The sequence below is a fragment of the Myzus persicae genome, unplaced genomic scaffold, assembly GCF_001856785.1.
Source record: "Myzus persicae strain clone G006 unplaced genomic scaffold, MPER_G0061.0, whole genome shotgun sequence".
Lineage (NCBI taxonomy): Eukaryota > Metazoa > Arthropoda > Insecta > Hemiptera > Aphididae > Myzus > Myzus persicae.
Genome location: NW_019102654.1, coordinates 136,152 through 163,885, shown reverse-complemented (window position 1 = coordinate 163,885; position 27,734 = coordinate 136,152). Strand labels below are relative to the sequence as shown.

Here is a 27,734-nt window from a genome sequence, read left to right as displayed (position 1 = left end):
TTTGGTCAAACAAATTGAAATTTTTTTCTATAAACAATGACATTTTCAAAATACTAAGATCCATTTTAAGTAATTGTCCATTTGTTCCATGTAACGATTCAAACAGTTTTACGGTATGTTGGTATTGACTATTGACTCAAAAATTCAAAGCGTAGGTAATAATGATATAATATAATAAATGTTATGTTTTCGGTTAAAATTAATTTAATCTTCTGAGTAACTAGTAGTAAAATAAAAGACTTGAGTAGCAATATATATAATAAAAATATAAAATAAACTTAGTATTGAAAGTACCTGTTATTTTTTCTTAAATATCATGATATTTTACTATTCTATATTTTTTATTGTCTTGGATTATGGGTGGCATTATACTGTTAGCGTTAGTTGATTTAAATGATTTGACAATTATGTAAGTTTTTTCTTTTTCTTTTTCTTGTGACTGTGATCTGGTATTATATTTTGGAGCATTAAAGGTTAGGTGATTGACAGTATACCACTGTGTGTCTGTGTTGATACTTTTACCAGTTTCACATTTATGTGGTACATATGTCAACCGAGGATGATGGGTTTTATATTAGTAATTTATTTATTTTTAAATATTAGTTTTAATGTGGAATATTATAAAATGTAAAGACATTTGGTATTTAAATTATACTCGAGCGTTTGCTGTTTAGCGAGCTTTATCAGTTGCACAGACAATGAGAGCTGAAATGTTTTTTTTATTCTACATCAATCCATTGATATGACAAACGGCTGATGGGCGATAATTAATAACAAATTTTAATTTAACAATGTATTTTTGGTCATTTTCTTACAAGTCAATAACATACCAAATATATGGCAAGGTGAGTCTGTACGAGTGAAACACCTATTGTCAAATATAAAAGCCATAACATTATCTGTATTCTCTCTGAGGTTTTTAAAAAAATATGTTTTAGTTAGGTAGGTTTATGAGTATTTTTTACATTTTTATATCTCACAAATATGTAGCTTACTTTTAAGTTTAAAATGTTGAAACTTCTTTAGAAGACTAGAAATAATTTTGCTGACTTTAATTTGAGAAAAGGTTAAGTTATTCGACACTCATGTTGAATGGCAGAATATTGCTCTCAAAACTAAACAGGCATTGTGCCTACATGGTATCACAATTTATTAAAGGAACCGATCTAAGAATAATTTGGGTAATTGTTTAAGAAATCATCAGATTGTATTTCACATAATATGGATTACAAGTTGTAAGTATAAGTACTATTGAATAAAAACCAAAATTTAGCCATAAAGTTGTTATAATTCGAAGAATAATAAATCACACATTTTGGTGTTGCTTATATAAACGTGGAATGTATTTTTTTATTGATGTATAACTCACATAATTCCACTTCGTATACAGTATATAAATATAAATAATATGTGGTCATTGTTAACATAGATACTAAACTATATAAAATATATTAATACAATAATTATTATTTTGTCTATAACAAAAATGTCAACAATATAATTAGACTTTAAAATTTTTCATGATTTTTTTTTTAGAAAATTAACTACCCTGTTCTACCTACAAAAATGTCAGACTTTAAATAGTTTCATTTTTTTTTTTTTTTTTTTTTTTTTCATAACAATTCAACTACCTACCATTATAACAATAATAATATAAATAACTGAATTCTAAGTACCCCGTGGTTTAAGTATTGACTATTGCTAATCCCATTAGTAACGTTGTTATTACAGACATATCTCTGTGTGCGTATTGTATTGAATAATTAAAAAAATTCATGTATATATTTTTTTAAGAAAGAACGGGAGAATATGTTTATGCTGCATCTGGCATCTCATAATATGCCCATTTGATTCTGCTGACGTAAGACATTGACTCTACCGCCTCCACCAACGCCATAATATGCACTGGTTGAATTTAACAGTCCAATTCGTTGTCGCTGTTTTCGTTGTTCCGTCATCTAAATTATACAAAGAAAGAAATAGAATTAAGAAAAGAAAAATAAGCTTATATCGGGTTATATTTAATTTTTGCAAAACAACAGATTCGAAAACCCACTTTCAATTAAAAACTCCTGATAAAATAGATAGATAAAGATTGTATTAATATAGTATGTCAACGGTGATTTAATTGCAAGACATACCTGTTCTTTGAGTTCAGAAAGTTGTTGTGATAGTAATGCCACTAAAGTCTGTGTAGTTTCTAATTGTGTTTGTAAACCTCTTAGTTCAACCTGTTCGCCTTCGCTATCCACTTGGGCAGCCATCAGCAGTGACATTGCTCTTAAACGTGGAAACCAGTCTAAATTACGGTCCTGTTAGGGTTTTTAACAACACACTAGATGAGAAATGTATACTAATTATGGGGAAAAAAATAATTTCTGCTTACCTTGACCATGGCATATACATAACTTTCAGGGCCAGTGAACTCAGTAGGGTCCTTTACTTTTACTAAAACGATGAAATATAAATAGTGCCACATGTTGTGTTCGCACTTAATGTGCTCTTCGAAACTCACAGTCTTATTGTCAAATGCAGATCTGTTGAGTCCTGAAAACATATATTTTATACAAGCATGTCAACATAATTATGATTAATTTTCAACCAAATATTGTAACTTGTATTTATAAACATAACATAATATATTGGTAATAAGTGTATATATTATATGTTTAATCTTTAAAGTAAATTGGGTAATATAAATACTACATACCACACACAAAACATGTGTTTTTCAGAATCAGTTCTTTTTGTTGCTTTTCACTACGTAGGTCAGCAAATGTGTCGATGATGACACCAAAAATCAAGTTCAAAACGATAATGATGACAATGAAGAAGAATAGCAGATCATAAACTACGCGGGCCACAAAAAGGGGTTCCTGTTTATCAAAAAATAATGTTATAATAATGAATTATGATGCAAAAGTCATACAAATTCAAATCTCAATTTCAAGTTTCAATCATTATAAAATAACTCAACAGATAAATTGTTTTATTCTATGAGATATGAGAAAAGTGTTGTAACGTTGCAGTGTCAGTCTACTATCCATATCATATCATGTGTTTACTTTATAATACTTATTTCTCACAATTTAAAGAATTTTTTTATTTAAATTTATGATTATACAAACAAACAATTAATACTAAAGAATTTAATAATGATCGACGATAAAATTATAATCAGTCACTATATACCTGGCTGCTGGGGGCTCGAAGTATGTCACCTATGCCACCACCATTCCTCAGACCCTGGTTTAATGTTGTTACTATACACATGATTAATGAGTCACAAGCTCTTTCTTTCCGGTCACCTCCACCCGCATCTACAGACACCGAAGATCTTGTCAAGCTGCTACTACTATCGCCGCAATCAAAATTACCTCCTGCGGCTGCAGCTGTCGAACACGCTTGTTGTTCGTCACTGCCATTGGTGTCTAAAAAAGTAATCAAGACAAACTTTGAAATGGTAATCAAATGACAAATATATATATATAATATATATATATTACAATCAATACTCAAGAGAAAACTGTAAAATCTCTTCCAAGCGCTAATTTTAATTTTAATAATAAGAAGTGTGAAAACTACTTTCAGAAATTTTATACCACCATTATATGATCTGATGATTATTGTCATTACAAGAAAGTTAAAAATAATCCAGTGTATAAAAATAAGTAACAAATAGTAAAATCACCAAACACAACATCATCATCAACTTGCACTAGGAAATCGTCTTTGAAGAACATGTAGCCGATTATGGAGAATAAGTAGACCAGTATGAGAGCCAGAACTGCTGTCAATATTATAGACCGGCCATTACGCGTAACCGACCGTATGACGTTTAACAATGTTTCTTCACGATATACAACATCCAACAACTAGAATGTATGATACATACAAATATAGTATATGTTATGTTATTATATATTATTTAACTTGAATTATTACAATTAAAATCAACCCACTCATCTTATATTATCATCATAATAATTTAATACTATAAAATAAATATTATAATGTCTATAGCTTACCAACACGCTATAGAAAAATGGATGCATGCACAGGCCTAGTATACAAAACATGATGTACATCAGATGGTAAAGAATCTCAGCCGAAGCCAAAATCTGACCCAGCCGTTTGGTAAACGTACCCTGATTGCCCATGATACTAATAATGTGCACACTTTTCATTACTACCTGTAATGAAAAAAAAATCTTTGTAAGGAATACATTTCATTTTGTTAAGAAACGAGTGGGCACTACTTGGTAGTAGTAATTCAAAGAGTGAATGAAAGAAAAACTATGTGTTATCTGTATGTGTATCTTATTGCATGTAAGGTTTTTAATGATTATGGATCAATAATAAGGAATTTCATACAGTTTTATACGTGTTTCTTTATTTTTAACAGAACATTTTATATCACAAAATATTTTTAGCACTATTTTTTCAAATGATAACAACTATATTTGTTTAAGTATTCTGGCAAAGCTATTTTGTTTGAAAATGTTGACAGTCAAATCATCAATATTTTGGTTTGCTAGTTTATTAAGTACGGTCTTCTAAAGTTAAGTAAATTCATTCATACATTTTACTAGAGCATATATATATTTATACATTTTCAACTGCTTCAATACAAACAACTTTAAATTTTAAAATACTCACAACTTTCTTAAAAATTGAAATATAAAAAAAAACCCTACGAGGTTCCTGAGTTAAATAGATTATTCAGAATTTACAATTTACAAAATGGTCTTACAGAATTCTAACCGTCTATTTTAACTTCTTCTAACTCTTGATCATAATTAGTTTAACATTTTTATTTTTTATAATTTTGTTTTTTTGATATACCTATGCCTAACACTTTACTTGATTATTCATAATTCATCTGGAAGTTATCTGAAGTTAAAAAAAAATAATCTTAATTTAAAATAAACCATTTGCAAGATATTTACATAGTCAATATCAATATAGGTTGATACCTTAATAAGGTACCTATACCTATTTAATCTGAGTTAATTACAGGTTTCCAATTTTATTATAACTATAAAAATTGAATACAATGATTACCTTAGCGTGATTAAATATTTTGAAAATGTGATAAAAAAATTGCTAGTTGTAAATAAAGAAATAAGTCTTTTGAAATTCCATACTATTGATTATTGATCATTAAAAACACTAGTACAACGACACAAGAATATTTACTCTGTAGAATAGAAACTATACTATGTAAGCAGCAGGGGCGATGTGGTTAGTACGAAACGTACCGTAATTGCACCCAATAGCCAGAGAGTGGGTTCTGGGCCAACAGACAATATCAACCGGAGGATGGCAGTGACAACCAAAGTGGTGCGTACAGCAAACGTCCACCTTCGTCGGCTTGTCCGAGTAGTCAACAACGTACGCCTACGCCTACGTCGGCGCTGCTGTCGACGACGACGAGTCGTTTTCCGCTGTTGTTGTTGGTCTCGGTCGCCTCCACCGCCACTATCTTCGTCTTCATCGTCGTCGTCTTCAACATCATCGACGTCATCAGCATTATCATCGTCTCGAGCCCACACCAAAAACGCAGCTGCGCAGACCGAAGCCAGTAGTCCGAGCCATACGGCCGCTGAAACGTGGCCACCCAAAGCTGAAGCAATACGACACAACACAATCAAATGTTATATAATTATTTATTAGAGAGATTTAAAACCCATGGTTTTCGATCTTGGTTTACCAGAAAAACATCTATACCTTCTATTTGACTTGTAACCTTTCGTCCTTGACATGACGTAAGAACAAATTGTAAATTATCTTAATTATTATTCAGCATTGTTGATATTTACCAGATATCATACGACGGCGTTGTCCATCGTCAACATTGCTGTTACTGTTACCGCTACCACCATTGTCAAATGGATAGAAAAATGCCACAATAAGATTGATGATCACGGCGCAATTAAACAAAATGTTACTCCACAAGGACATAAAGCTGCTAACCCAAAACAGCGACGATCGAGCTACACACAACGTCAATATTAAATACATACACTTAATATTAGTTGTATTTGATTAATTACCTCTCAACTTCTTTTGCCACATCATCTCATTGAACATATCGTCTGTTTTCTCGAAAAAGTCAGAAACTTTTGATCCTTGATCATCGCGTTCAGCTGTATTGTAGATCTTAACTTTTGTGTCATGGGTCAAGTATTCACAAATTTCTGGTATAGGAAACACAATTTGTTCTAGGGTTCTATCATGCCGGACAATCTGCAAAAAAAGTTAATTAAATCTACGAAATAGTAAGGCAACCACGATAAATTGACGCCTTTTTGAACTACTTGGTAACCGAAAATCTAAACCAACGTAATTTCATGTAATTCACACTACATAAAATACTTATAATGTGACTTTACTATACCTCTATTTGGGCAGTATGCGACGCATAATACACAAGGGCTCGGTTGACTCGAGGGTCGACTTGGTTTTGTTGTTGCAGTAGCTGTTGCTGTTGTTGCTGCTGCTGCTGTTGATTTTGTCCCCCTGTCGCCTGAACACCTTCGACTTCACTACAGTACAAGCTATTGGGTTTTAGCAAACCAGCCAACTCCTTATTATGCTGTGCTAGTTGGTGGCACAATATGTAAATGTTGTGGCCCACCTAAACGAGTATAAAGTGGCATCAAATATTGTTAAAATTGTAAGAAAAAAATTCACTCTTAAAAAATTAGATAAATAAAAATTATGTACACCCTATACGATATACATTACACAAATATTACATAAAAATAGTTCGTTATATAATATATCTAAGTATAACAAGGCTTTGAGTAAAGCATTTTTACATTATTGGTAAACTAGTGTTTAATTCGTACCTCTTTTGGCGACACACCGCTATCTTCGTCGTCATCGTCGTCACAATCACCGTCTACACCTCCTGCGCCACCAGTACCACGAATACGGCTACCGCCGATAGACGCCCCTTTGTCGAGTCGTACATCTTCAATATGAAAGTCTTCTTCATCACATTCTTCTTGGCCATCGTCGTCTTCTTCATCTTCATCATCGTCATCATCGTCGTCGTCACAATAATCGTCATCGACTCCATACGCCAGTCTACCACCTCGACGTCGTCGACGAGCTGACGACGCCGTCACGTCGTATTGCTGTTGATAGTAAGCTCGACATGCCACATCCACCTACATAGAAAAAGCAATAATTTGAAGAAACGAAAGGATAACATGACTAAGACTTTGCAACGGTGTTATAAGAATACACTTGTTGCTCATTGTGTATCTAAAATAATATATGATTATCATTAGAAAATATTAATTACCAGCTGCTTAGGATTCATGTTGTAAAGAATACGCTCAGCGTTTTCACCGTCTCCCCGGCTCTCCATGATGGCCAATAACAATTTGGACGCATTATTTTTCAACTCCAGAACCAGATCCATGCGCGTTTTGCCCAGTGGGTTTATGTCATTCAGTATTAGTGCTGTGATTATATCCAAACCATTGGATTCATGCGTAGCAATACAATTTTGATTGTCATGGCAGGGTCCCTAAATACAATGTCAATAAGTATATTATTTATATTTATTGATAAATATACGAAGTACCACTTTTAGTTTAGTCATGTGTTAATTGTATATCATGGTAGATAAATTTTTTTTTAAAACTAACCTGACAGTATTCTGTTAGCGTTTCCAGCGTTTGATTAATGAGCGAAACATTGTTTTCGTTGATATATAGACCCAACAAGCCTAGGCCACCCGTTGTTGAACCACATATGCAGTCCAAAAACATCAAAGTTTCGGATACCAGGTTATAATTGACTTTGTTGTTTTGATTTCGAAGCAAGTTCTGCAAAACACCGAAATTGGTTTAAATCACCATAGCACAGTTAAAAGCATTGCCTATGGTTGCATTTGCAGGAGCTTACTTCAACTAACGTGGTGTTAAGGGATATACAGATAACTACACAAACGGTCATATAAACTTTTTCTTAAGTAGTTTTTGTAGTTTGTAGGAAGCTATACAAATGTATAGTACATCTATACAATTTGTTTGTTACTAATAGCTCAGTTTCTTTGTGGTTTATTTCAGGTAAAAAACAAAGAGAATCTTTTTAAGAGTTAAGGTCGACAATAAATTGTGTATATATAACAAAAAAAACGAATGTGAAAAATAATTAAAACACAATACAAGTGGAGAGTCAAACCTGTAGATCACGGTTGTGGTTTTCACATAAAAGTTGCAAGAAACGTAGAATAGGTTGCATAATCAGGATTTTAGGCGACAACAGTTGTTGCTGTTGTTGCTGTTGTTGCTGCAGATACTGCTGTTGCTGTTCCTGCTGCCTATGGTAATAGTAGTAGTACGAATCATCAGCTCGCTGAAGTCTGTCAGCTGCAGAACCATCATCAGCTATCGACGATAAGTGACCTTCCTCGTCATCATCGTTGTCTCGTTCACCTGTAATAATGAATTAGTGAGGTCAGACTATGACTGCTATGACTTAATGAGATACTTTGAAGTTAAAATATAAGGAATTGTTCATATATTTTATACAAGAATATATCAATAAAAATGTGGACAAGTGAGCACTGTTCTGCTATACAGTAGTTGTCATGGTAATGGTTTTATTATATTTGAATTCAATGATAAATCATTGAATACAAAAACAATTCTGAGCGGAGACGTTGAGTCATCCTAGAAATATACTGATGTCAAGAATCGGAGCATTTTTACTACCCCAAATGTTCATGACAGATACACATCATTGTAAATACAATACACTCATTCGCAACACTCAAAATCGTAAACCTTATATTATAGTATTATACTATATTATTATTGTTATTAACCTATTCATTATGCCAAAATAATTTTATAGTACACTATACATGATCTAAAATTAAAGCTATTTAAAAACATGTTCTAGGTGAAACTGTAAAAAGGAATGGTTACTGTAGCATCAAAGCACGGCGTCATGACGCCGCGTCCAGACACGCTGCAGGGAAAACATACCTCAAGAGGTTGTTGTTTAGTTGAGAATAAATGGAGTATTCTACATACCAGTAGCAGAATTTATTGAAGACGCAATTGACAAATTACGAGCACCAACCGCGTAAGCGTGGCTAGTGGCTGCTGCAGCTTGCGCCAGTTCTTCACGTAGCTCATCCGTCATTAATATTCGACGCGTCCCACGACTACCTCTGGATCGTGTTGTAGTTTTACCTACACGTATCAAAGTATAACAAAAACGAATTTTACATTTTGCAACCATGAAATATAAATCTCATTACAAGTCGTCGCACTAAGTTTGATGGCTATGTTATAAAGCCAGGATTTTTTGTAATACATTCCTTGATTTACCAAATTAAATTATAAAATAATTATATATATAATATATACACACACAATTATAAGCCACTAATGTTTTATTAACACTTCTAATTGTGAAAGTGTTGTAGGTATACAGCAGTATGCGTACTTACTTTTTTTGCCAGAACTCCGATCAAAACGGTTGTTTTGACGTCGCTGACCACCAGGGTTTTGTTGACCACTGACAGCTGGCATCCGTCGTCCCCCTGCAGCCATTTCAGCCTCTTGCTGTTGCTGTTGGGCTGCTTGCGCTGCGGCTGTCGTAGCTGCTGTATTTACCGATACTATAACTGTTGACTTGATTTCGTTTTGAGCGTCACGCATTTTGTCATAAAAAACTCGGAAAAATAGTTGACAGCAGTTCACTGAAGGGTCAGTTGGACTTGCGCCACCGCTTCTTCCACCACCAGCACCACCACCGGCTGAAGCTGCAGCCGCAGCGGCAGCGGCGGTACCCGGCGGCAATGGTGACAGAAGTTTGTTGTAAACGCTACGCTGGACAACGGGGTTTCCACCTTCCAACAGGGCAACACCCAGCTGCACAGCTTCGACAAATATTGAGTAAGACGGGGACGCGGAGAGAGCTGCAGCTGCGGCCGAAGCTGATGGTCCAAAACCACTTGCTCCCGCACCACTACCAAAGTAGTAATTGCTGCCGAAAAAGTTACCACCAACGCCACCGATGCCCATTGAACCAAAGAATCCACCGACGGAACCACCGCCACTACCTCCACCACTACCACCCGACATTGATGCTGCGGCTGCTGAAGCTGCAGCTGACTTTATAATGAGTTCGACGACCAAATCAGACGCCCCTTCCCTGTCCAGGTGGGTTTGTACTTCATGTAAAGTAAGTCCAGCTCTTTGCAAGAATTTTGCTGCAAATATACATATAAAAGACTGTTATAATAAGGTGGGCGATGTCATAAGCATATGAAATATATTTAGGAATAGGTCCAACACCCTGACACACAAACAGGTAATATACCATGTGACCCATCTTATTGTCTACCACCATGTCTTTTTTTTGTGTCAGCGTGTGAAGATCTTATATTCAGTTCAAGAAGAATAATAATTATGTACCACCCGGTCCATGAGTGACCCTGTGTTGTTGTTGTTGCTGTTCAGATCTAAACGATATTGGGGGTGGGGGCGACCATGAGGTTGTTGATGGTGATGGAGGTAAATGTTGTTGCTGATGATTGGCAGTCCCCGTTTTTGTCAAAGAATCTCCAGTAACAGTGGAACCCATGAGGCGGCTGCCAGATGTCGTAGAAGCATCATCATCGTTACCTTCATCGTCATCAGGAGCATTAGAGCTGCCATCAAGATCAGATGTGTCTATACCACTATCATTTGAACTATCCACGCCTATTAAGCTGGTGCCACCATTGAAGTATCTCACTAGCAAGCTTTGCCTCAGTGTATCACCCTGCAATCAACAACAAAGTTGCCGATAACAATATGAAAACATTTTTTTGTTAAATGACTTTTTGGTGTCAAAAATAGGATAATTTTCAGATACATTGTTTGTCAAAAATTGCATATTTTCACATATTTTTCATAATTATTTATAGGTAGGCGCTGGTTAGTAAATAGAACATTTAAGTGTAATAGCTAAAACTCAGTGATATAAAATTAATTATGGGAAATTCAAAAAATTTCACATCATCATAAATAAAAGTTGAAGAATTACACATTTTGTACTGCGTAACTAGATGTATAAAAAGGAATAATTTTTGCATCATTTATACGGTGATAGAAGAGTTAGGTTGTGGTGATAAATATTACACTTAAGAGCGATATACCTTGTCACCGTAATCCAAGTCTATAGACATCATTTCTTGTAAAGTTTTCAAGACTTTAACACATAATTTGTCTTCTTTTTCTTCCAACAACTGTTCCGTATGTTTAATGAGCCTAGGGAAAAATAATAAGTACAGAAATAAGATAAATACAAAACAAAAAGAATAGTTGAGTACAAAATAAAAACAAAAAAAATACAAAAGATGACAAAGAACAACATATGGAATGTATAGTTTGCAGTACCTGTTGATGAATCCAGTTACACCACACGCTGCAGCAGCTACTGCTACTGAAGCTGTATCACCAACAGCTGCAGCTGCAGCCACGGTAGGAAATAAAAGTTCCGGGCGATAGAGTATATCAACTAATAGTGATAGTTCAGCTTGGACCAATGGCCTGAGTTGGTCTTCTAATACTAGAACTATGTCCTGCAGTCCCTCAACAATGCTTTTATCTAATCGGATTAACTAGAACAAATTAATTAATTTTTAAAATGATAAGGATAGGTAGCCAATTTTGAAGTCATTATTTTTGTAACATATAAACATAATGGTTTATAATTGTTATACTTGTGATTGTGATCTTTCGATCATTTTTTTGGGCGTTGACTTTGCCGCTTGCAACCATTTAGTTGTCTGTCTTCGGAGCAATAGCGCAGATGGAGATGAATTTCCACCTGACACACCTCCACCAGCCGAGGTTTGCGATTGTTTGTTGAATATACCATTAATGTGAGTTTGCAATTGTGCAGGCAGGTCAATTGACATATTTTTGGCTGTTTAAATAAAAACCAGAGCTTTAAATAGTTTACAAATTGGTTATGATGTAAAATACAGTACTTAAAAATAATTATTAATAGTTAAGTGCTACACTGACATTTGTTGCAACAAATGCGTAACATAATACATTTTAGGCAGAGCAGATCAAGTTTAGCTTCATTAGTTTAAAAATTAGAGTATATTTTCCTCTTATAAAATTTGAAGATAAGATTATTATCCAGGATATCTCATAGGATTTGTATGATATTGTAATTTTAAAGAGTTATGAGTTTTTTAAAATTGTAAATTGTGTGTACATCTTAAAATATAATAAAAAGCCTATAGGATTCCCTAGATAATTTTATCTTTATATTTTACAAATTCACTCTATTTTTTTAAATTAAAAGAGCTAATTGTAGTCTGCTGAGCGTACAAATTGCTATCTTACCCACTTGTAACATGGAGACAACAAATGGCAGCGTAGTGTCCTCTTAAGTAAATAAATAGTTTATATAAGATTGATTTACATATAAAACTCACCATAGTCTGAAAGTGTGCGTATTGTGTTTTCCACATTGAATCGCTGTTGGATGGTCAAATGGCCAGCAGCGGTCAGTTGCTGATGAACTCTGACTGCAGCCTGTAAGAGTTGCACGAATATTGGCTGCCTAGCCTAAAGACAATCGAAAGAACAATCAATTAATATTTGATAAATTGTCATTTCTATAACAAAACTTTATTAAGTATACTACAGGCACTATTACCTGCACAACAGAGGTAGCATTAGTGTTGGCGGCAAACGTAGCAGATGCTGTTATGGCTGATGAGGAACCACTGCCACTGTCGTCAGCACCAGTTTGTAATCGGTGGTGATGATGATGATGATCTGGTGATGATGCTGATACAGCTGCTGCTGCAGCAGCTGCCGCGGCTGTCGATGAAAATGGACTGCCAAAAAATGAACCAATAACCGTGATCAGAGCGTCACACACATATTTCACCAGCTTGCAATGTGATTTGGTACGGGTAACGCTGGCAATGGTTGGTGGCGAGGTAGTTATAGCTGCAGCAGCCACTTGGTCTGCCACACGGTTCATGTCAGGCAAGAAACTCTTTTCAAATACTGTCCACATGTGATTGGAAGCATATATTTCCTTCATCTCAACCTCGGTGTCCACATAACAGTGATTCAAAAAGTTGACATATGCCTCTTTTACCTGTGTCACAAAATGTATGAATATATATAACTAATGGGCATAAAAATAGTAAAATTGTGATCACAACTGAAGCATAATTGAAAATTATTACCTCTGGTATACAGTCTGGATGTGATACCATTGCGACAATATCATCCAATGGCAATAGGCTGTGGCACTTGATTTCTGTATACACGTTCTTACCCATAGTGCAATAAGCTAATAGTTTAACCAACTCAACGTGGTATCTGTAATGGCATTATTTAAATTATCAATATTATTTTCCATATTATGAATAATATAATTTATAGGATGGTGTAGTGATAATAATTACAACTTTTTGAATGTAGACAGCACATTAAAAAAAAACAGTTCAATAAATAAACAAACAAACCTCAAAGCATTATGATCATTATTGTCTTCACATTCTAATTCATCAGCTGCTGCTACTCCTTCTTTTAATGAACAGTCTTCTGTAGGCTTCGCTTCCCCGACATCTGTAGCAGACTTAAGCACATTTTGGTTGGTCTCCTGTTGTTTATCAGTGGTTCTTCTACAATCTACTGCTGTCAATACCAGCATTTGCACGTCTTCTCGGTATTGTCGATCACGCTCACTTCGCATCATTTCCACAAATTGTTGGAAAGATGCTTTATTGTCATTATAAAATACCAACACGTCCTCGCCAGCATTAAGTAACTAATTGAAAATGCAGAATTTATTACATTTTATGTAACGTTATGGTAAAAAGTAAAATATATATTGTACGTGTAGGGAATATTTAATCTAACAATTTACAATATCAAAGAATTATAATTATAACTTATGATATTACTGTAATTCTTTTACAAACGTACTTCTTGCATAACCATGTCTTGTGATTTTCTGATAAACTGCTGCTTTTGTATGGCAGCTGCTGCAGCTGCAGCTGCACCATGACGCTGCTTCATGCCACCATTACCATAGTAGTAATTTTCGGGTTCTTGTACCGAGGCATCCGACCCCGAGGAGGACCCTGGTGCAGGTGAACAACAGCCTACTATTGTCTGGAAAAACTCCAAGTACTCAACTCGTTTTCCTTGTGACTCAATACAGTGTATAAAATGCTGGACGACTTTATCACCACCACCGCCACCAATCTCATTACATAACACTGGGTTGTCTTTAAATATAGCGCAAACGGTACGCGCGTCCCGAATCTAAAGACACAATACAATAATTTGATTATTTATTTATTTTGTAACGGTTATATTATTTTGGAACACTACTATACCTCAGGGTTAAGAAACAGGTCCAGGTGTGCATGCAGTAAATGCTGGTTTTGCGGGTTACCCAAGCAAAATGATTGAAGAAACTCATGTGCCAGTTCCATCAGACCATCCATACGTCGGTCTCCTTTACGATCGTATGGAACCTGCAGAAGGTCCAACACTACTGTATGTACGCCTACATTGCGTAATAGTCGTTGTTCGTGTTTTTTGGGTTTTTTTATAACTGTTGGAGAGGCTAAGCTAGTAGGAGTTCCAATGGTTAAATTTGATCTAGAAGATGATGTTTGTAGCCCAATACCCACCGATGAAGGTACACGAGTAACGCATAATTCATTCATTCGAATCAGAATCTATAAAGCAAAAAATAAATATTTCAATCATTAAAAAAAAACAATTGTTGATAAATCAATTGCATACAACTTATTAACATTATACTTATTAATAAATTATACATGATTGTTTCACCATGTTTGTCCTTGTTAATTAATCAACTTATCCAAGTTATTATTTTTGAAATACGAGTGGGAAGTAATTGCAGCATTAAAGAGGAATAAATTATATTTTAAAGCTTACAAAAATGCATAAAAAACTGTTTAAAAAAGTTGTTTTTTTCTTGTATTTTAAAAACCTTGGAAAGCTATTTTAATTTATATAAATATTTAGAAAGGTTCAATCTGTAATAAATGTTGAGTTTCGGACACTAATGCTTCAAAAGTGTGGGCAGGGCCATATTGGCTGCAGAGTAAGTTAAAACGAATACATTCAAAGATAATCATGGAGAAACATTGATCAATACCTATATCACTAGAAACCGTTACCTTTTGTATTTTTTTGTATTCATCGTCTTCAAATTCTTCTTCACCACTACCACCACTACCCTCAGCTGTAAAAATGTCATAGGATGTTTTTTCAGTAGTATTTGTAGGTTGACCTACATGGGCGCCTTCTACTACTGTCTGTTGAGATGGTGTAGTTTCGCTGGCATTCACAGATGACGACAAGAGTACTGGTTTGGTTGCATCTGTGGTCATCAAAGGTGTTTGGGTGATAGACGCAGATGTTTGTTGTTGGTGTTCATCACTGCTATTATGTAATTGTTGGCTACTACCAGGAGCTACTGTAGCAATAGTTGGTTTATTCGACTTGTAAACCCACAACTCAGATTTCTCGACACTTTGCCGCAGCACATCCAGATCTGATTTTATCTGTTTATACGATTCAACATCAGCGTCTGACACCAGAAGTTGCACCTGTTAAAAAAAATACACGAGTAGTTAGTATTAAATACTAATATAGTACTAATATAAGATATTTGATAACTCTATAACTAGTTTATTGTTGTAACTATTATAGACAGCACAGTGTATTAGATATAAACATGTCAAACAAAATTGGTCACTTTAAATTAAGTTTATATTATTTATATTATACACAAAATCTTCAGAAATAATTTTTGAGTTTTTGATCTTGAAAACGTACCTGTTTGAACGCTTGTAACACTTCTTGCCGTTGGCTAAAATGCCGGAACAACAAGTGCAATGCTCCCGATACTAGGGCAGGGTAATCATGCATGGTCAGGTGCAGGAGCACTCGCAAAAACATTCGGCCGCCGTTGTCATCTAGGTCCAAAGCAGCACCACCACACTCTTCACTATCATTAAATTAATCACACACACACACAAACACACATACACACGTTAGTCATAGTTAGTTATCATGTTTGGGTTAAGGAACAAGAAAGATAATAAAAACTACTTCTTAAAAATACCAAACCAAAAACTCCAGGACGTGATTAATAAGTCATAAGATAAAATACCTTTCACCAAATATTCCTTCGGCTTGAGCGCCAACTCTTTCCAAATCAATTGACTTATGGTAGTGATGATCAATAAATGCTGATGAAGACACAGATGATGATGATGTTGTGGAAGATGCCGTTGTGGGACTAGTAGAAGTTGTTGGTGACCCTGTAACAGTTGTTGTTTGCTGGGATAGGCTTGAAATGGATGCTGCAGCAGCAGCCGCAGACCTTTCAATTTCATCAAATTCCCGTTTGAATATTGACAGCAAACATCCAATGCGGTAATCTAGGCGGACGTCCAATATAAACTGTGAGCACAAAATTTTATACATGAGTAATATTATAATCACAATAATATATTAATATAATTTAGTAGGGAACATATAATTCAAGTTAAACATGAATCATACAATTATAGCAATAATAGTTGGCACATTATTATTTTTTGTCAGACTACAAAGTACACTGACCTGTAATATTTCAATAATTTTCAACTTTGTGTCCATGACTAGAGGATAGGCTTCACCACTCACAATCGTTGAACCACTGCCAGCTGTCTGCTGGTGTAGAAGCGATGAAGACGATGAACCCGTCGTAGCAGTGGTAACCATACTCAATGTGGATTTCGATTTATTCAACAGCGGCGGGGGATGCCTACGTCCACTAGTTGCACCAAGTGTTAGACCAGTAACTACAGCACCAACATCTCCAATCGCCGATCTCATAGCACCAATTCCTTCAGCTGTACAAAAGTTTACAAGAAATACCTAATTATTAGCTTTTATGATACATTTTATAATGGAACAATGTTACATTTAGATAAAAATGAAATAACAGCTATGAAGCTAGGAATTGTATTGCTCCTTACCTTGCACATCAACCGATGTTGTCGATCCTGTTGTGGCTACCGCCGCTGAAACGCTGTTAACAATATCACTCCCATTAGCACGGCCAACAGCAGCAAAGTCGTTTTCTGACACACAATCTAAAATGCTCAATAGCGTTTTGGTGAGTCTGAGCAAGTCTCCAAAACTATAGAATCCAAAATAAATCAAGTCTCTGGCCAACTTAACAACCTGTACACACACAAAAATCATCAAACACATGAATTAACATAAGACCTCAAAACTCATATTAACTATTAAAAAAATTGGACAAAAAATATCGAAAATTACATTTTTAAAAACCATGTACCTTATAACAATCAAAATTAATTCCAAAGACATTTTTGAAATATTTAAATTTGTAGCTTTAAATTTTTTTAATAGATAACAAGACAAAATGTATTATTTTTAATCTTGTCTTGTATAGTCGAATCTAAACTGCTTATGTTATTTTTTTTTTCTAAGTTATTTTTGATGGCACATTATTATATTATGATGACAGAAATAATATTAAATTACTCAGCCTTGAGAAATAATTTTCAGATAAAGCCAAAATGTAAATAATAATAACAATTCAATAAATTTAGTTATTAAATAAGAGTATTTGGACAATTGTAACATAAATCTGGATAAAATTATGATTCCAAAGAATAATTTACACCTAAATTTCATCATCTGAATAAATATCTATGGTCTTAAGCTCTGCTAGGGTGTCATAAATAAAATTAAATAGAAAACAAGAATTAACCTCAAAAGTTAACTTGTTTTGTTGAGCATCTTGGAAATTCCACATTTTTGCAACTACGTTGAACAAATAGTCCTCAACGAATGCTATGGTAGAACTGAATCTGGTGCGTACTTGTTGAGCAGCGGCCGTATCATTGTTTAACCGCCTATTGTTATCGTAGCTGTAACAATTGCATAATACTTGTTATACTCAACCATTATACATGATAAAATCATTCTAAATTACTCACTCATCAATGCTTATTTTTAATGGTATCTCAGACCACAGTCGGGCGTATTTGACAGGGGTGACAGGTTCCTGAGGGTCACGATCTACATGTAGGTGTAACATGAGCCGACAAAATGAAGCACGTAAATCATAACGGACATTCTCATCAGCCATGCATCTGTTATTGTAAAATAATAAATATAATTCAATGAAGTCATCGTACAATATTATGTGAAAAAAATACAAAGAGGTATAACTTATAGAAAAAAACAACTTATTTAGAAACAACATCTTAAGAGGACGCCACCATACAATAAATAAATTTAAATGGACACTGATAAAGAATTTTATGAGAAACTTCCAAAAATCTGATAAACAAGTTAGCCATTTTTTTGGAGGATGTGTGACCATAATACATATATATACATGTATACTTATTACATATATAACAAAATTATAATCTTCCTACAGCAAATGGCCGCTAATTATTGCTATCAAATTAAAGTGTGGCGTAAACCATAAGTCACATAGGCATTAGTCGTCTACATTTTACTTTGTAAACTATTAGTTAATAGTGATATTAAATGGATCAGTTCTACAAATTTTACATTGAAAACATAATGCAACAACAAAGTAACCAATACATTTTTTTACATTAAAAAAAGTGTTAGGTTATTATCAATTATGCTAACAATTTTAAGAAATTGTAAAAAAAAACTTAATGCAGACAATATTAAAATTTAAAAAAGTAGAAATCATTTGAGCAAAAAAAAATTGCAATAACAATAATTAATTATATCTCACATAATTATGTCCATCTCTTATAATAACCCAACAATGAAATAATATTCAATAAAATGTGTATGCAATCAGTTTTTTTACTTGTAACCTTGAAGAGAATGTTTAATTTTAAATGCGGTTTATTGTTTGCCCATGCTACATTAAGAGGATGTCAACACACTATTTATTTTCTCTCTCTGACCCACGCGCAACATACCAAATTTCCATACAGCTACACCACCAACCCTATGTTGTTACATTTAGTATTAAACTGAATTCACTTATCATCAAACTTTAAATTATGAATATAACTAAGCTGTATAAAAATTTGGTATGTTGCACGTGGGTCAGAGAGAGAAAATAAATAGTGTGTTGACATCCTCTTAAGGACAAATGATAAAAACATGTTTTTGAAAAGTTAACTTTATTATAACTGTGTTTAGAATAACCTATTTACAACTGTTGCATTGGTAAACCAAAAGACAACAGTGATTTGATATAATATATAATACTATACACACTTAAGTATCAAGTCAATATCTAGGTGGGGTGAAAGATTGTTCAGAGCTAAGTATTGACGGTTTAGGCACATATTTGAGAATAAATCCAATTGATGTCGATAGTACTCAAGTAGATGCCAATCGTCATAACCATTACAGTTTTTTGATGCCGCTGTAGCAGCCGCACCAGCTTTGTTGTGTTGGTGCAGGTACTGTAATTGCTGTAGCTGCCAGCGACGGGCCTCTGCAGATAGGTCAACCAATGATTTGGAATTCTGTTTTTAATATAAATATATGTATTTATATATATCAATTATTATTGTTTGTCACTAGTTTTTGTAATTTTATAATATCTAGTAAACCAACCTTTCCATTATTCCAAGATAACATGACCACTTGGTCATCATTTAAGTCAGAATCTGAGAGATCAATGTCAGTTAATTCGTGGATATTCAATGGAGGAGCTGTTCCACCTTTGCTGCGTTGACGCTGCAGCGATTGCTTCATCATTCTTTGGTATGAATAATATAAACAAAAAACATAAACATTATTAAACAAAAATGAACACTTACATTATTAAATGTAAAGATAAAAGTAAGGAAACTACTTACCGGGTTTCTATCAATATGTCCCGAGAACCACTTAAAAGCACACTTTTACAGATCAGTTCCTGTGTTATGGCAATGGCCTTCTTATTCGATATGCATAAATCACTTAAATAATCGAGGAATCTGGGTGCTGACTGACTGAATCCTCCTCCGCCACCATTTTTTAACCGTACTAGGCCAACAAACGTTTCAATTTCAGCAGCTGTGATGTGTTTTTCTAGCAGTTTGCGGTTATTGTGCAACAGTGCGGTTATTGTGTCCTCAGCAAGGATGTCAAGACCTATTTGTTTTTGCATAAACCCAAAATGTTTAGCTATGTATTCCTGTAAATATTATTTGAATTATATTATTTATTTAATAGTATTATATCTGTATGACAACATTATCAAAGTAATTTTATTTTAGTGAAATAGTTTATAATAGTCAATTGAACATCTTTGTAAAATATTATATCTGTTGAATTGTTGACGCTAGCCTGTTTGTTGTATAAAAATAAATAATACCTAACATAGTAATAAGTAACATATTAATATTATCATATATAATAGCCAAGTATGCAACACCTGATTTTTCCGATAATCATGCTGACTAAGTCGTAGTATTCTATAACATAGTCGGAACATATATTTGTACGCAGCTGCATATTTTTGATTATCTCCATCTGGGGGGTCAGTTGTTATTAATACAGCAGCAGCTACTCCACCACAACCCTCTCGTACACCACCACTTCCACTATTGTTTCCTCCATTATTAGAGTTTATGACATTATCCATGACAAAAGGAGCTTGTAGTATCTTGAAAAGTTGCTTGAGTATATCTTGTTCGCGAAGCAATTTTTGGCGGTCTCTATTTATAATAATAATTATTGTAATAACAGCATAGATTATAAATTATAAGACAAATAAGTAATAATCTACCTGTTTGGATTTGCTACCACCAACTCCAATGCTTCTGATTTGTTTTGTTCATTTTCCATATCAGCCACAAAGTACACAATGTCCTGAAGCAGCGTTGTGACGGCTCTGCATTTTCAGAAAGAAACAAATAGGCAAGTATTATTGTGACAGTAACAAAATTGTTTGTCAATATTGACAGTTAAAAAAAAAATACTTACCGTCTTTCATTCGCTGATATCGAGCCATGTTCTAATAACTTAGCACTGTTACACGCCAATACTTTACATGCATCGTTGGCAAAGTCCAAATCGCGCACTTCAGAGGGCGATACTGGTATCAGGGCAAATGCCTCTTTGTCATCCTTGACTGGAGCACATCCAACCTTTTTTTTTTATTCAAGAGCAACATTTTTATCAATAGAAATTAAAAAAAATTATAATTTAAATAAAAACATTAGTTACTTTGGACATGACTGGTTTATCTTCATCCTTGTCAATGGGAATCGAAGTGCTGTGAACCCACGTATTGGTACACAAATGATGGAGACGGACGTATGACGACTGTGGCACTACTGAGTCTAAGTTGGCTGGTTGATGATGTTGAATTGCAGCCATTGTCGCAGTACCATAACCTCCACCATAACCTGAAATTGCTTGAGTTCCGGATGATCCACCGTATGCTTGAGTGCCACCTGATTGTAATTGCCGTGCAGCCATCCTACTTTGACCGCTTCGACCCTGATATAGCGTCGTAGGGTCAAGCTCAAATAATGAAGATATCTCGTTGGAATGCGGCACTGACACCAAGTGATATACAGGTCCACCATGAACATCTATGTACATAAAACATCACAGAAATAATTGAATAATTAACAAAAAAACCGATGAAAATATAAACAAAATTGAAGAACCTCTGAGTTTTGATCTCATTTGATCCATAGTTTCGTCGTCGTCTATTTCAGCAGCTAGATAGTGGCCGGTAGCAAGGTGTTTAAACCGAAATAGACAATTCCAATGGCCAGCACCACCACGACAAGGGTCATGCTGCACTACCTGTGTAAAGAAAAATTTGCATTTATTACTAAAGTATTGATTAATGACTGTAGAATTAAACAAATAATGGAGAAAATAGGACAACGCGACAGTAAGGACAATGACGTCAGATGGTCCTACATATCTATGTTTAATTTAAACATAATATGCACCAAAAATATTAATTTGAGAGAACATAAAAAAATAAAATACGTACATTTGTACAAAATAAATGCGGGAGACAGTTCTTCGTGTACAAACAACACATCGACAACTACTATGTCTACTAACTACACAACAGTACATGAACTGAGTTATCATGATTCATGATGTCAAATACTCAAATTACTTAAGTGACATTTTTACGATAAAGAACCATATTAAGATAAATCATATAATGTAGAATGTAGATTATAAAGAGCCGCGTAATCGCAAAAGCAGACAATAAACAGAAATGTATCAAAAGTTATTTTAACCATATGGACACAGATTATGAAGAAAAATGAACGAGTTTATCTAAGGGCTTACACGAGATAATTATACAGCGTTTATATCAGGGATTGTCAACATTTTTCAACGGACTCAAAAAATAAAAATATACAGAGGGGAAAAACGGTATACATTTTACATTTTTCGTATTGTAATTATTTTTTTTTACAACCTAAAATTATAGATCGCAGGCAACATTAAGTGCAGTCGTCGGCCAAATTGGTCAAGCGGGCCATAGTTTTCCTACCACTGGTCCATATTATATTTATCATAAATAATAATAGTTAATACTAATGTGTTATAGTGAAGATGGTAATACAATGTCTATTAAAATAATGTTATCATAGAAAACATTAATATTGATTTACATAATATACATAATGGTTACTCGGTTCCACTTCAACCTCCTATAGTCCTATAATAAGAGTGAAGTAAATCAATGGATTTACTAAAATCTGTAAGTCGTTTTTTTTAATCAGAGGTTTCCAAACTGGTTAGTCGGTGGCGATACACCAAAAAATCTATATAATATAATACAACCATATTATTTTATTGTAATTGACTTCTAATTTAAAAAAAATATGAACAGTTTAATATTATAAAAAGGAGTCGACTACTAGAAACTTCAAATTTTAAGTATGTTATGTATTTTAAATATGTGTTTGTTAACACCATAAGCAAGTAGTCGAAATAAAAATGCTTCAATGTTCAACTGCAGTATTTTTTCCGGTTAGGAAAATGAATCTATTTGGTGAAAACTGGAGGTCAATTTCCAGAAGTTTACAAAATCACCGGGAAAACGTGAATTTTTACGCAAAATTAGTTTTTGACAATATCGATTTTAGTTTTTGGCGTAACTCTAAAATGACTGCAGATACATGCAATTTTTATTATTGTTTATATTAACATTCTCTAAACACCACGAAATTTTCAAAATATTATGTTGAGCTATTTATAAGTACATACAGTTTTAGATTTTCATTAGTATTTTTTAAATTATGTCGATAACATATGATAAAAACTTTTCGCTCAGTAAAAATACTTGAAAATGTAATACAAAATTACTCGAAGTTGATATTAGTGGAAATTAAAAAAAAAAAATTAGCGTGAATCCACAATAATTTTTGATGAGAGTCTAAGTTTCGAATTTGACAAAATACGTAAAAATTACAAACATTTGTAAAATTATTTTGAGTTAGAAATTTATAAAAAAATTTCTTTTTAAATCTATAAGATTAAAATATTGAAAATTTAATACGAGATTCATTACAAAATAGTCTACTCTTATCAAAAAAAAAAAAAATGTACAGGAGAGTCCAACTAATTTTTTATGATAGTTTGAAGTTCAAATATTTATAACATTGTATATTCACTTGATTTCTCATGAAACTATTTTTCTATTCCGATGTTATTAAAAAATGAATAATTGTAGATACTTTAAAATTTGCACCAAATGTTTATTTTACCATTTTCTATACTTGATAAAATTTTCAAAATATTTTGACTTGTTATTGTTGAGCTGTTCATTGACATTTTCAATTTTAAAATTTAAAATTATTTTAGTTTTTTTTCTGTAAATGTCAATAAAATGTAATTCTTGGGGTCAAAAAGTAAATGTATGTCTATTTAAGAAAATTGTTATCATTTTATATCTATAGTTAACTAATTAATATTTAAACGAATAGCAGTATTAATTATTGTCAATAACTTACTTCCACTTCCCAAAGTGCTTTGCTTGATGTGGCAGCAGTGGCTGAAGTCCGTCCTGTGGTTCGTAAGAATACATGCTGTTGTCTTTTATACTCATCCATTGTAAGGAACTTTTCCTGTTCAGCATGAAATAAGCGCAGAACGTCTCCTCCTTTCAACACATCGTCCTGATTGTCGCGGTGCTCCATGAATAAAGTGACCTTCCATGACTGCTGTTGATACTGTTGAATCTGTTGATTGTTACCATGTTGAACATGATGATGAATAGACGAGCCTGTGGCAGCATTGACAACATTTACCTGAATTCCATAACATCATAATATTTTAATTAGACAACCACATACACAACCTTTTTTTTAATCAAGTAGTATTTTTTGTTAATTCAGAAAATGAAAATATTATAATTGTTTATATTTAAATTGTTATTTACTTATAGGTACTTGGTTTATCTTATACTATTGAAGTATAATGTGGAGATAAAAATAATACTGACCTCTTTGCAACCGGGATTGTCAGGAAGCTCGTAATTCCCAGCAACATGCAACGCAACTTGTTGTTGTTGATGATTATAGTAGCCGCTACCTCCAAAGCTGCTACCGCCAAATGATCCAACGCCACCAAATCCTCCTCCTCCACCAAATCCACTGCCTCCACCGAAGCCAAATCCCATTGTACCACCCATGGTACTTCCCAAACCAGGTGTACCGAGTGATGCGCCACCACCGCCAACACAGGCCGGCACCATGGTGACCTTATCTCCAAGAACTACATTATCCCCGGTAGAACGTAGCTTATAAAATGGCATCACATACCACCATGAGCCCTCGTTACCATTTGCATCAAGGTAAACACGCATAGCATTTTTTTCCAACAGGGCAGGTAGGCGTTTGTTCACTGTCAAGTATTTATTGGATTTTAAATGTAAAAGCTGTAATGGGTAAAATGGTTGTAAAAAAAAAAAATAAGTAAAAGTTGAAATAAATGATTATTGTACTACTATTGTTTACCTGTACAACAGTGCCATACTGGATTACAGTCCCCAATAGTTTGCGGTTCTCTGACTCGTTCTGACGCTTTTCTATCTCAGCAGCATGCTATAAAAGTGAGAGTAGTTCATATTCAATACAAAAGTGGCCAATTATAATATATATAATCATTGGTTCTATACATATGTTTTACAACCCTCTAGTTATTTTTAAAGAAGTATAATAATGTAATGTTTTATGAAATTATAGTTTATATATTTTACTTCAATAAAATGTTCTAGATATACTAACATGTACGGAACTAGTAGTATGTATGTACTTTGTACATCACACTTAGCAATTTCTTATTTAGTGTTTCACATATTATCAAGATACATTTGTATAACGGTATGTATAAATTGGATTATCAAATTAATAAATATGCCATTATTCACTTTATGCCAACATATACAAAAATTCAAATAGTGTATAGACTATAATTATGTATAGTATAATAGTAATATTCTATCCATACAAATAGGTACTTACTAATAAAAAATGTATTAAGTGTGTACTTACATGTAGACGCTTAATTAAAACAGTATCTGTGGCTATTGGAGGTCCTACTGTTGTTGATGGTCCTAATGGTCCTATCCCGGGAGGAAATCCATTTCCACTCAAACGCTGATGCTGCTGCAGCTGTTGTTGTTTGGCTGCCTTCCAAAATTGTTTTTGAGCTGAATACCGATTCATTGGACACATCATAAAGAGGCAGTCTATAGGGAAAATATTAGACCCACATAATTTTCACTTATAAAGTCATAAATATTCTAGTATTTCTATTTAATATACTACATTATGCATATTTACACATACCTCGGAACTTTTTTGGTGGGTTGTTAAGATCACCTGCCTCAGGACAAACAACAGCTCTATCATCAACCAGTCTATAAAAGAAAAAAGAAAATTACTTTATAATGTACAAAAATATGGTTATTTGTAATCACCCCAAAGTGCTCAAGAAGCCTGAAACACTGCCTTCCGAGTACAACGACACCACATCACCTAAGTGCAAAAAGCTACTTGCAGCTGAGGAAGATGAAGATGCAGCCGCTGCTGCTGCAGAGGATGCTGCAGCTGCAGCCGCAGCAGCTGCCGCGGCTGCAGCAGTGGCCGACGATTGGTGTCCGCCACCACCTCCTGGTGAAATCATCATCTTAATGACTCTTTTGTGTTATTTGTAGTTTTTGAACATGTGCTATATGCTACACACTAGTACCAAAGATGAAATAATCCATGACAGTCAATAGGCACTGTAAAATACACAGAAAATACATACACTGTAGATATATTTTTTTTGAAAGCCACACATTACAATACTCTATTCAAGGTTAGGTTAAGTTATTCTCTATTCAATAGACCATAGTATAGGTATTGCATTGTAGTATAGGGTTGTTTAATTATAATAATTGGTCAGGGAAAAAACGAGTAATGGAGGGTAGAGTAAGCGGGAAAGTGGAGAGTAAGGAGCCAACACTTAACATATTGTCAATTAAATTGCAATTGACAATGAAAACTATGAAAAGTAAGTCAGCAAATGCCCAGATTGGAAGTTTATTTTTCGAGTGATTACACAGGATTTATAATAACCAGGGCTCGTAAGTTCATGAATTTGCATATAAATCTTGTTAAGTTGTATTTAATGATAGATGATAAATAAAACCATTTCAAGGTACCACGGTTAAATATGTGAAGTCTTATTAAGCATGTTTTTGCATATTCAGAGATTTTTTGTCTATTTGGCATATTTATGCACATTTTTATTTTATCAGGCATATTATACATGATTTTGATATGCCTATTCATATTATTATAATATATTTATATCAATATGCATTTTTTTATGGAAACTCTGAAAGAATCAACATTTGACAAAAAAAAAAATGCATCCATGACATGAATTACTGACTAAGACGTACATTATAAGCAGTTCACGAAGGCTCAAGAATAGTATTTAAAATCTTTTTTTTATAACAGTAACACATAAAAATTTAAAAAAATTAAATTTTTATGTTATTTCAAAATTTTTTTATAGTTTTTTAAGTAAGCATTTTTTAAGTGCATAATTTTGTATATTTAGTGCATATAAATGAATATTTTTCAAAATGTTGAGTGCATAAATCCATGCTTATTTAGGCTTTTTTAGGGTATGAACTTACGAGACCTGATAATAAATGTGAGGAAGTCACATATTACAATAATATTATGAATAATTGCTTACCTGTGAGTGGAAGTACCGGAGACCACAACAAAAACAGATCAGAAAGAAAACCGTAAGGTCTTGCAATCGACGAGTAATTCGTTTGTTAATGTCGCACCTTGGGAGACGTGTGGATGAGTAATTTTCACTATCGGTTACATCCGTTTGTTTTTCACTTCGTTATCTAGGCAGGTGCCACCGCGTCCACCGCCGGTTCTGGTGTACACGTGCGCGTCAAACCGGCACAAAAAGTCCGATCCAAAGTCCATGGACGAGGCAGCCAGCGAGCGCGCGCGTACGGCGCCCGGACGAACGACCGCGGCACCACTAGCAGCAAGTCGACGTCTCCCTGACAAGACCGTCAGCTGCCGCTGACGTTGACGTTGTAGGCCGTAGGTCGGAGGATATTCGACGAGAGGAAAACGGACGTAAAAACGCAGTCTAAGACGTCTCGGG

The 27,734-nt window shown here is 34.0% G+C and overlaps 1 protein-coding gene across 1 annotated transcript; it reads right to left on the bottom strand.

Moving 5' to 3' along the window:
* Positions 1-1,330: 1,330 nt before the first annotated feature.
* On the bottom strand, positions 1,331-27,529 carry LOC111032868 (inositol 1,4,5-trisphosphate receptor). Its single transcript, XM_022313330.1, has 49 exons — positions 27,300-27,529; positions 26,026-26,331; positions 25,895-25,965; positions 25,598-25,794; positions 25,061-25,147; positions 24,547-24,981; positions 24,056-24,352; positions 21,734-21,875; positions 21,285-21,655; positions 21,042-21,205; positions 20,845-20,949; positions 20,491-20,773; positions 19,931-20,250; positions 19,686-19,830; positions 19,341-19,594; positions 18,062-18,217; positions 17,833-17,992; positions 17,069-17,276; positions 16,671-16,942; positions 16,216-16,508; positions 15,879-16,050; positions 15,218-15,649; positions 14,402-14,749; positions 13,986-14,327; positions 13,523-13,827; positions 13,241-13,376; positions 12,697-13,149; positions 12,473-12,605; positions 11,744-11,949; positions 11,418-11,641; positions 11,177-11,288; positions 10,452-10,800; positions 9,482-10,246; positions 9,060-9,221; positions 8,203-8,456; positions 7,665-7,844; positions 7,316-7,543; positions 6,855-7,178; positions 6,401-6,640; positions 6,057-6,249; positions 5,823-5,996; positions 5,262-5,626; positions 4,029-4,193; positions 3,692-3,875; positions 3,193-3,431; positions 2,711-2,876; positions 2,387-2,547; positions 2,142-2,312; positions 1,331-1,958 (listed from the first exon to the last, which is right to left on the bottom strand). The coding sequence occupies exons 2-49, from the start codon at positions 26,232-26,234 to the stop codon at positions 1,833-1,835; spliced, it is 11,478 nt and encodes a 3,825-aa protein (XP_022169022.1). The 5' UTR covers positions 26,235-26,331; positions 27,300-27,529; the 3' UTR covers positions 1,331-1,832.
* Between the last annotated feature and the right edge of the window lie 205 nt (positions 27,530-27,734).

What these genes read in the sequence shown, in the direction of transcription:
- LOC111032868 (XM_022313330.1), bottom strand. Translation starts at nt 26,234, where the DNA reads ATGATGATTTCACCAGGAGGTGGTGGCGGACACCAATCGTCGGCCACT. An exon ending in AACATCGGTTGATGTGCAAG is followed by an intron (nt 16,943 to 17,068) that starts GTAAGGAGCAAT and finishes ACTTTTGTACAG; the next exon opens with CTGAAGGAATTGGTGCTATG. An exon ending in GGTCACTCATGGACCGGGTG is followed by an intron (nt 10,247 to 10,451) that starts GTACATAATTAT and finishes GTATATTTGCAG; the next exon opens with CAAAATTCTTGCAAAGAGCT.